This window comes from Kryptolebias marmoratus, linkage group LG13 (genome assembly GCF_001649575.2).
Source record: "Kryptolebias marmoratus isolate JLee-2015 linkage group LG13, ASM164957v2, whole genome shotgun sequence".
In the NCBI taxonomy this organism is placed as follows: domain Eukaryota; kingdom Metazoa; phylum Chordata; class Actinopteri; order Cyprinodontiformes; family Rivulidae; genus Kryptolebias; species Kryptolebias marmoratus.
The window spans coordinates 27,646,500-27,657,756 of record NC_051442.1 but is presented as its reverse complement, the minus strand read 5'-3'; the positions used below and the strand labels follow the sequence as shown (position 1 = coordinate 27,657,756).

Sequence of the window (11,257 nt, the reverse complement as noted above, 5' to 3'; positions counted from 1 at the left end):
ATAGCAACAGCCTTGACTTATGCAAATAAAAAATGGACGTAGCATTGTACAACACTGATGTTTTTTTTCTGCTTACATTGTTGTAAACGGCTACATTAAGTTAGCTGAAGCACACATGCTAACTAGTTAGCCAACCATGTTAATTCCTCGCTGCACCCCTCCTTCCCCCACGACCACACAGCAGCACGTCATCTTTCCGCTAGAGATTATTAGTGTTAATAATAATAAAAAACAAATAAAACCCCACATGAAATATGTTTACAACCCATTTGGGCACTTACCTGGCACAAAGCAGACCGTCGCCTCCGGTCCAATGCGGGAAAATGATGGAAGAAACGAAACTTAACGAACTTCAGTGGGCGTGTTCTTGTTTTACTCCGATATGATTTACTCTGTTTTTTTCCTCCGATTCTATTGACCAATTGACACGATTTTACTCTATAATGTATAAACATGACTCTTTTAGATGAAAATAATGTTAACTCCGAAAAAATTACTCTTCTATTTTTCCTGTGCAGGCATCTGGACTATTTTACTCTTAAGCCGTGCTGCTGTAATGGATGCAGTATGTGATTTAGCATTGTTTTGCTGGAATATGCAAGACCTTGTCTAAAAAGACATTTGTCTGGATGGGAGCATATGATGTTCTATAACCTGTTTATATTTTTTTACATTGATGGTGTCTTTAGACACTGCTAGAGACACTAATGCACCTCCATACCATCAGAGAGGCAGGCTTTTGAACTATGTGCTGATAACAGGTTCTTCTCCTCTTTAATATGGAGGACCTTTCATTTGTCTGACAACAAAACAGTTTTCCACTTTGCCTCAGACCATTTTAAATGAGCCTTGCCTCAAAGAAGACAGTTGCATTTCTGGATAGTGTTCAGATTGTTTTTTTGCATGATAGAGCTTAAACCAGTATTTGTAGATGGTGAACTGTGTTTACAGACAGTGATCTGTGGAAGTGTTCCTGAGTCCATGCAGTGATGTTCAAACCAGAATCAGACCTGTTTTTAATGCAGTGGTCCCCGAGGGCCTGAAGATCATGGGCATTCAATATTGACTTTAGGCTTCTTCCTCTGACCTCAGAGATTTCTCCAGATTCCAGAAAAGATTTAATTTTTTTTTATTTTTCAAGAATTGTTGCAATTTCCTAGTTTAAACATTTGATATATTTAGCATGTTCGACTGTGAATAAAAAAATGGGTTTTTGAGATTCAAATGCAAATGCAAATCATTGCACTTTGTGTCCAGCTACATTCTAGACACCCTGAGGTCATTTACAGAATGACCTCCGGAAATATGCAACAACTCCTCCACCACCCTGCATAGAAAAGCAGGTAAAGACTAGTAGCACTCAGAGCACAAACCTCTGTAGGTCAATTTTGATTAATTTTGTAAATTCCATTTACTAGCCAAAATACTTGAATAAACTTTAAATAATCATAATACTAAGTTATTATTGTTCTAAATCCCCTTTTCCAGTGCATAAACTGTGCAGGTATGGTGGTGCCCCTCTACAAGCTGCTCTGTCTCTTGAAGAGGACTCAGATGCTGCTGCTCTGCCTGGGCATCGCCTACCTGATGGCTGGCAGCCTTCTGCTCCTGCAGCGCTCCACCATCGTCCGAGTGGCTCAGCCAAACCTCTCCAGCTTGCCACCGTCACTGTCTCTTGCAGCGCCTCCAGCTGCCCTTGGGACAGCAGGTCTGGGCATCAGGACACGTCCCAGATGGGTTGCCGTTCAAGCCGTGTCCGGAGGGGGAGGCAGAGGAGGGCGACACTGGCCCAGCTCCCGACACCTGGGGGTCCAACACTTCCATCGCCGCTGGTTTCACAGTCTGCTGCCAGAGAGTCCAGAACAGAGAGCGCCTCTTCATAGGAACAGCAGACACAAAGGTAAATAAGAACCATGCAGACATTGAATTTTCACATGAAAGTGAAACAATCTTGTCTTCAGTTTGACTCCATAATCAAAGTTAAAAATCTAGCATTACTTGAAATACATATCATTAATCACCTTTAATTCTAGAGTTTTAAACTAAGATAATTTTATGTTAAGAAACGATGGAGTTTGAGTCATGATCAAAGTATGTGATGTGAATGACTCTCAGGTACTACCACATCAAATTTTAGATTATTATCTGTAAAATTGACTGAATTATAGCCATTTTCTGTTGGCTAATGAGGATTAGCTGTGGCAGCCATCTTAAATTGAACTGGCTTCAAGAGGTAATGAGTTGCAGATGTACATCCAGTGGTAACTTCCTAAGAGTTTCAATAAAATTCATCTGGTGGATCATGAGGTATTTTGCTAACAGAGTGTTGGAGTTGACTCCAACAGTTAATACTAAAGATTTAACCCTCTCAAGGCAGGCGTTGCAACAACATATCTGATGTTTCTGTTACTAAAACCTAATTTGAGCCTGAGAGGGTTAAACAAAGATCTTGCGCATGAGTAGTGCTTGGATGATTTATTGTGAATGACTCATTTACAAATGTTGGGTTTGGTGGAGAGTGAGGCGAACCCGATGCACAGACTCATAACTGAGAGTTCAAAAAGAAAAACTAATTTATTTAAAATAAGAAGATGCAAAAACAAAAGGCTGACGCAGCAGCAACAGAACTAAATAAATAACAAAAACTTACAACAAAATCCAAGGCTGCAAAAACTCGAGGAAAACCAGACAGCACATGAAAGTGATAAGTGAGGGAAATTACCAGGTTTTAAAGACTGCAGGTAATTAGGAGAAGTGGGCACAGGTGAGTGATTGTTAGCATGGAGCATGTGAAGATGGGCGTAGCAGGCAAACAAGAGACTGGCTGAGAACAAGTGAATGATGACAGAAACACAAGGAGCAAAAACTATACAAAGACAAAAGCTAAACTTGAGGACAACCAAACGATAAAAGAAACGATAAACCCAAGCTGAACACAGGATAACTTGAAACATGACAAGACAATAACCCTAAATACAAAAAGAATTTCAAATAAAACCCAAATCCTGACAACAACCGAGCAAAATTTTAGGTTTATATTTGTCAAATTGGCCGAGTTATTTAAATTTGTGTTTTCTAAGTTCAGAAAGTTGTAGTGGCCATTTTGAGTTGGGTTGAGTCCAATAGTTAATAATCAGTTGTAGATGTACATCTAATATCTACTTTATGTATATAATTCCATAATTCAGTTTATTTCACTGATATTTCGCTCAAATTTGGTGTGGTAGTAGCTGATGGTCATTCTTACATTATCACATTAGATTGCACATAATGCCATTTACTAGGTTTGACCAACTTTGACTAATTTCTCATCATAAGATTTGTCTTTTTTAATTCTTGCATAAAAGGATGTGGGCAGTATGCATATTTTTGTTGTGGTTGTTTTAGTTTTTTATGTTTAAATGAAACTCATGTGATGCCATGATTGTGTGCAGGGGAGTAGACGGGCCTTAAAGCCCTACATCCTGAGTGCAGACAGTGGTTCCAGAAATACAACGTGACAGCTTCTATAAAACTTTTCCTGCTGGCTTCAATTCCCAACAACAAGAGCAAGTGGGGACATTTGATTTAGCATTTTACTACATGTCAAAAAAAGTATGTGTTGTGCATGACTCTAAGCTCCTAGTACACAATTTTAGCTCAATATTTGAAAGATTTATGGTCATTTTGTGTTTTCTAAGATTGACTAGTTGTGGTGGCCACCTTGACTCAGGTTGACTCCAAAGGTTATTCAAGTATAAATGTACATCCAGTGATTACTTTTTGAAAGTTTCATTTAAAATAATCCACTGGTTAATAAGATATTTTGCTAACAGACAGACAGACAAATAACACATACACAGGAAACTAAAATGTATATGAGTGCCCACTTTTCAAAACAAACTAAAGGATATATCAAAGAGTGTGTAAAAGCACACACACCTCTTGTCTAAAAGAATAAAATAAGACTGAAATGTTGCATTGAAGACAAAGTAACTCTGACTGTGCTTTTCATGGCTAATAAACTATATAAACAAATATAGGAATTTATTCTGTCTGTGGTTTACTCACTTAGCTCAGACAGTCAGGAGCTGAGGAAATGCAGTCTCTGCTCAGGACTCAGAGCTCACAGACCCTCAGCAGATTTCATTCAACATGTATGAAACTGATCATCATGGCCCACATTATACTTTCATGTGACATTTTGAGTGCAGGAGATCCAAGGGAACAAGTTCACAAGTTCTCTTAAAACCAGAGGAGGTAAAGTCAAGAGCCACAAAGGCTCATAGAAAATAAATGAGTAACAGTGAAGAGAAAAATTATCTAATCTCACATTTGCTCTTGTTTAAATAGCCTTATGATTACACACAGTATATCCTGAGATTCATTCTGCTGTTTTTGTTTTGGTAACATGAAAATTACAATGAGGTTAATTCTGGTGAAGCTTTTGATTTTCCTGCTGATTCTTAAAAGTTTCATACTTCATCTTTTTTTAGACACCAGGACCCCTCAGTCACTAAAAAGATGTTCAGATTTGATGTTTGTAATTTGTCTCAGGGAAAACATTTGCAACTGTACAGCTCTAATTGGTAGCATTCATGTTTTGTTATACTATAACATCACTCTGCTTAGACCATTGTTCTGTGGCTGACACAGCATATTATAGCTTACAGTGACCACAGTGAATCCAGTCATTGTAAAACAAACAGAGCAAACATTAAATTAAAGAAAGTCGCCAAGAAACATTCTAGTAATCCACTTTGTTTAATAAAATCCCAATAAAACTGGCCTTTTTATTAGAATAGATTCTGATAACATTTCCTTTAAACTTTAAACTTGAAAAAAAGAATAAAAAAGCTGTATCTTCAGAATATTCCCAAGAATGGTTGTTTAATTATATTTATGCAGCTGGCCGCTGAAGTGGACTTTTATTTTATTATTTTACTTTGAGACATCCAGGTAATTATCTTTGTTTGTGTGGAGTCACATTATTTCAGTAGATGCTACACCAAGGATCAAGAAAGATTGTGTTCAGGCTACCAAATGTATGTGGATGTAAAAGGGTCTAGACCACCTCTGAAAGTGGTTTGAAATGTTTTCAGTGTGCATAGAGGCCATTCTGATCTATATTTTTTGACAACCGATTGCAATTTTGTAACTCAAAATGAAATTTAGCAACAAGTCTGAACAAGTGTTATTCCAGCAAGGATAACACTGATTGAATTCAGTTTATTTATAAAGCACCAAGTCAAAACAAAAGTCATCTCAGGGCACTGTACAAAAACATTCACATACATTATAAAACCCAATTAGTAAAAGTTTTCTATCTAAGGAAGCCAGCAGATTGTACTGAATTTTTACGTTGTCACAATCTCCTATCCTGAGCACTACACTGGCAACAGTGGGAAGAAACAACTCCCTTTTAACAGGAATAAACCTCCAGCAGAACCAGAACCAGACTCAGGATGAGCAGCCATCTGGTTCAACTGGCTCGAGTTTGAGAGGCCAGGAAATGTTAGATAAAATGTTTCTGCGGCTGTAACATGTTGTTTCCTAGCTGTGTTGTTCATTTGACGCTAAATAACAATTCAGCAACCATAGCAGTTTATTAATTCAAATAAAATGTGTTTTTCTTTATTTGGTTGAAATGATTACCCTTTTCAATGAAAACTGATACATCTCTCATATCTGTTAGGGAAATATTATGGCTGCAACTACCAGCTTTATACTTAAGCTTAGCGTAAATGGCTAGCTTGACATTGTCCTCAGAAAACTGAGAAATAACCCACAGCTGGAACTGATCTCAGTCCAGTCTGCATTTTTCTTATCAGTATTATCATTCTCAGTGACCGAGTAGTCATTTAGCATCTTTAAACAAAGCTGCCTAGTTTCAGAAAGCCACTCTCCATTGTAAAAAAAATAAAAGTTGTTTTTTACTTGTATCTTATTACACAGCTTCTTTTGTGCTGTCTGTTTTTTTCAAAGATGTCTGTTATGTCAACTAGTTAACTGAAGTTGTATTATACATCATAGCCCTATCTCTTTTCCAAGGTTTTACTCTTCATACACTTCTAACTGTCCACAAGCATTAAGTATTTTAGCATGCAGAATTCAACGTGCTGTATCAGTTCTCTCAATATATTTTTGCCAAATTCAAACAGGTGTATATAGACACTGGAAGAAGAAAGTCCACCCTCCTTCAAGTCTAGGGGTTTAGGTATCAGGGGGACATAATAAAAACAAACTGGTCTTTACCAGGCTCTAAAATTATTCAAATCTAACCTCCAAAGTACAAAAAAAACACCAATTCCATTGTGTAATTATTTATTAAACAAAATGGAATTAAAATGGAGTCTGAATTCAGCTTTGTATTACAGCTGAAAAGCTGCATTCAGACCAGTGTTGCCAGGTGTATGATAATTTTGCCCTCTGTACGATGTACGATCAATAATCCCAAAAGAGGCCAAATATACGATAATTTGACCATTCCGTGAATGTGTGGTTGTAATCGGTTGTAATCAGCCTGTCAGGGTTTTTTTTTGTGAACCCTGAAGGCATCTGTTTTCGGAAACAGATGCACGATTGGCTGGAATTTTTGATGCTAGAGGAGCATCGACCTTTCAACAACATCACTTGTTGAGGTCAGCATCACCCCACCTCCACTATACACAGTTATGGTAAAGTGCTGCTTCCCCCTCCTCAGCCGTCTGACAGTTCGCCGGAATTATCTTGGAGTCGATCAAGAGTCTCTATCCAAGGCCTAACTGAACTCCTCCACCTAAGCCTTTGCCTCAGCAACAGCTCGCTTGGCTTGCCAATACCTCTCAGATATTTATCCAAATATTTTACCATATATTTATTTATCTATTATATCAGTTGAACAGAGTGTTAAATTGGGTTGAGTAGTAATTTATTTTTTTGTTATTGTGTTGTCAAAAGAATAGCAGACAACATTTGCACATTTATCATTAAATTATTCTGTGTTTACTGCCTTCACTGAAAGTGAAACACAAACCTGCTATAAATGTAGTTCAGTTCTAAAATCTCTGTTTGTCCTGTTGATGCTGATGTTTGGAACATTGTGGAGCTCTGATCTTGGATGTTAAAGGTCTGTTTTGTTGGCAGTTTTGCTTTAGAATATTTTGCTTTGCTTGCATATAATTACAAAGATTATCTTGTTTAATGTGAACTGATAGACTGAAGGTTATTTATTGTGATCTACAGTTGAAACTAGATAATTACACACACAGTCACTGTCTGACATTAAATCAGACTAACCATGTATTATTTTTGGTCAGTAAAATTCCCATTTTTTCTGTTTTTCTATTAAATGCCTGAACAATTCTGTTATTCTTATTTCTATTTTTTTTAATTCAAGTTTGGCTTTTGTGTTTTTTTTTTCTAATCTTTTGTGTTCAGTTTGGTCTCCCTGTTTCTCTGTGCCATTTGCTGTTTCCCTCAGTCAGCCCTGCTCCTCTGCCCTGCTCACTTCATTGACACCTGTCTGTTGTAATTCACCTGTAGCCAGTTCCTCATCAGTCTCCCCCCTTCTTATCTAATCCTCACTCCAGCTTCTTTCGGTCATCCTGTTTGTTCCCAGTTTCCAGCTTGTGTGTTACTCTCCCTATTTTTTTTTCTCTGTGCTCCTAATGTTTCAGGTGTTTTGTTTTTTGCTGCCACATCAGCTTTTCGCTATTATCATTACAGTATGTCCTCATCCTTGAGTCCTCGTGTGTGAACCTGCGTCCTCGGGTCCTTTTTTAACCTACAATCATGACACAATTAGAGAAATATTTTTTTATACTTTTTCAAAATTGCAAGTTTACATACACTCAAGATTACTGTGCCTTTAAACATTTTGGGAAAGCCCAGATGATGTAGGAGAGTGTCATTACCCACAGTGAAACGAGTCCTGTACTGCCATGGGCTAAAAGGCTACTCAGTGACGAAGAAGTCATTATTCCAAAAGCAACATAAAAATCCAGTTTACAGTTTGCAAATAAACACAGGGGACAAAGACCTTAATTTTTAGAGACATGTCCTTTGGTCTGATAAAATTAAAATTGATCTGGTTGGCCATAATGACCACAGAGAAAAAAAGGGGGAAACTTGCAACTGTTTTGCTGGACAAAGGACTTCTGCATGTCACAAAAACGATGGCATCACAAGAAAAGAACATGTGAAAATATTTAGGCAACATCTCAAGACATCAGCCAGGAAGTTGAAACTTGAGCACAAATGGTTCTTCAAAATGGACAATGACCCAAAGCATGCTGCCAAATTAGTTGGAAAGTGCCTTAAGGACAACAAAATAAATGTTTTGAAGTGGACATTACAAAGCCTTGATCTCAACCCCCCAAAAAAACTTGTGGGCAGAGCTAAAACGTTGTGTGAGAGCAAAGCAGCCTACAAACTTGACTCAGTTCCACCATTTCTGTGAGGAGGAATAGGACAAAATTCCAAGAAACTTTTGTGAGAAGCTTGTGAAAGGAAACCCAAAATGTTTGACCCAAGTCATACAGTCCAAAGGCAGTGCTACCAAATACTAAGAAAATGGATGGAAACGTGACTTCAAAGAAAGTGTTAAATTTTTATTTTAAACAATTTTCTCAAATTATTTCTATTTGTTAAATAGAATTAGGAATCTTAACTGACCAAAAACAGGAATGGTTTAGTTTGATTTAATGTCAGACAGTGAAAAAAGAAATGGTTCTGTCTTTTTATACAGTATATGTAAAGATCAGGTTACAACTGTATATGTATAACAAAGAAGGCAGACATTCTATTAAAACAATGAAAATATTGGAATGACTTCTGCTAGAAACGTGTCTATATTGAATTGGTACTGTACAATTTGCACACTGATCATACTTTGTAATATTCCAACATGTCAGTCAGACTTTTTTCTGTTGCCAAAATGCTGAATAGTGTTGAAAAGCTTTCTCTTGATTTACTTTTTTCACAGATTTCATTAAAAGGGTAATATCATACAAAGTGTGTTGAATGATAATGTTACAAAGATTGGAGGAAAGTGTAGCACATGCATGTCTTTAGTCTCAGCTATTCATAGATTTAAGCTACATGTGCAAACAAATTAGCCATACAGATTTTTAACAGGAGTAACAAAGTAGGAGCAAGAATCTCTGTTGTAATATTTCATCATAGTTGATGACATTTTATCAGTTGTGTTGTTAGGCAGTGAAATATTTGATTCAACTGTAAAAATCTTCCACAGAGTTGCAAGTTAGTGTAATTACATCAAATAAATTTTAAGTTTTAGTATCAGACTATCAGTTGACATGATTGTCTCTGAATCTCTCTCAAGTCAACCATTTATACTTTCAGACCCTCTTAGTTGGAATGATTGTAATAACATTGTAGAACTAAAAGAAAACCACAATGAACCACCGCCTGCCTACTTTAATAGACATAGGCACTTAAGGCAAGTGCATAATATGTTTCCATCCCATCATTGGGCTTTCTCATCAAGTCCTGCAGGTAAGGATAAGCTTTAGCACAGTCATCTGTCTTACTGTTTAAAAACATCACCCACTGTCAGGCCTAAGTGCAGTCATTTCAGTCATGTCTGGATATTCAGGCCACTTTTCTCCATTAACCCTCACCCACAGCTGCCTGGGGCGTTTACTTTGATTATAGAACTGACCTTCTCCGTTGGGTGGATTGGGGGAGNGTAAGGGGTCTCATCTTGTGTGATTCCTCTCCAGCCTTTTAGTCCTTTCAAGCAGTAATTCCTGGTGTACTTTAGCGTTAGTCCCCTGACGTTCATGTGACTCAGCTTTGTCCCATCACAGCAGCCTGAATGAGGTGTAGAGGACATTGCAGACTGATGAATCACAAATTCAGTATGGTGATGGTTGGCTGCCAGAGATTTTATGGTTTGTTGGCTGCTGCCATCTTGTCTGCACATCTTTTCAGTCTCAATTGCATGTATGTTTTGTTAAACCCACTGTTTGAGCACTTGGTGTATTTTATTTCTATAGCACATTTAAAAACAACAATTTTGGCCAAAGTGCTTTCCAAGTTGATTAAAAACAAAAGGAAAAACATCACTAAGATAATATAATAAAATTCACACAAAAAACAACAAACACAATGAAATACACTAAAAACAAACTAAAACAAGGAACACCACAAAATAAAGGACCTAATAGATGTCAAACTGAACTTGAATTAAAAACAATGAAAAATAGTAAGTTTTTAGGTGAGTAAAAAATGGTTGCCAAACCATTTAAAACTTTAAAAATAAGTAAAAGAATCTTAAAACCAATTCGGAAATGGGCAGGCAGTCTATATAAATCTTCTAAAAATGTAGTGATGCAGTCATGCCTTGGAGTACCTGTTAAAAGATAGGCATCAGCATTTTGGACTTACTGCAGGCGATGAAGTGAAGATTGTTCAAGACCAAAATATGGAGAGTTGTATTAGTCGAAAGTAGAGGTGATGAAGGCATAGACAAGTGTTTTAAGGTATTTTAGAGGAATGTAAAATTTGTCTTGACAAATTGACATAACTGAGAAACAACTGCTTTGGCAATTGTGGTCACTTACTTTTCAAATTTAAAAGAACTGTCTAAAACCACTCTAAGATTCCTGACTGTGTTTTCATTCATGGTCTGCGTTAACCAGTCTTTGACATCTTGTAGAGAAATTAAACGGAGACTGTGGTGGGGCAAAACCATCCAATTTAAATAATAATAATAATAATTAAATAATGCTTTCATGTGTCAGCTGAGGAGTGATGGCTGATGTAGCAGTATGACAAAGATAACATCATGGGACTGATTTTGGGCTGCATTTTATATGGTACCCTAATCTCATTAGCACATCATAATAGTATGTCACAGCCCATTTTGTGTTACTTCTTTCTTTCTGCATGGGCAGCTTCAGTTCCAGTCAAGTTACAGTAGCTTAAAATAATGTAGGTTTAAGAATAACTGCAATATATGAACATTGAATTAAATCTTGACAGTTTTGAATTAGATGTAGCTGTTGTGTGTAGTTACTGTGGCTGAGTGATAATGCAAAGACCCCATTGGTACTGCTGTTCTTGCTTAATGTGACCAAAGTTGAAGTTAATGCAAAGTAAGTCTGCTTCATGTCCAGATACAATCAGAGCAGACAGTGTTAGTGGATGTAGGTAGTGTCAGGTCCAGTTATCTATCTATCTATCTATCTATCTATCTATCTATCTATCTATCTATCTATCTATCTATCTATCTATCTATCTATCTATCTATCTATCTATCTATCTATCTATC

General features: G+C 37.0%; 1 protein-coding gene across 3 annotated transcripts in view; it reads left to right on the top strand.

The window, feature by feature from the left end:
- Nucleotides 1-428: 428 nt before the first annotated feature.
- wscd1b (WSC domain containing 1b) overlaps nt 429-11,257 on the top strand; it is a 38,746-nt gene continuing 27,917 nt past the window's right edge. For all 3 annotated transcript variants that reach the window (XM_017437813.3, XM_017437811.3, XM_017437812.3), the window contains exons 1-2: nt 429-1,343; nt 1,489-1,900. In XM_017437813.3, coding sequence (XP_017293302.1) covers nt 1,507-1,900 — 394 coding nt within the window. In that variant the 5' untranslated portion in view covers nt 429-1,343; nt 1,489-1,506. The remainder of the gene's footprint in view (nt 1,344-1,488; nt 1,901-11,257) is intronic.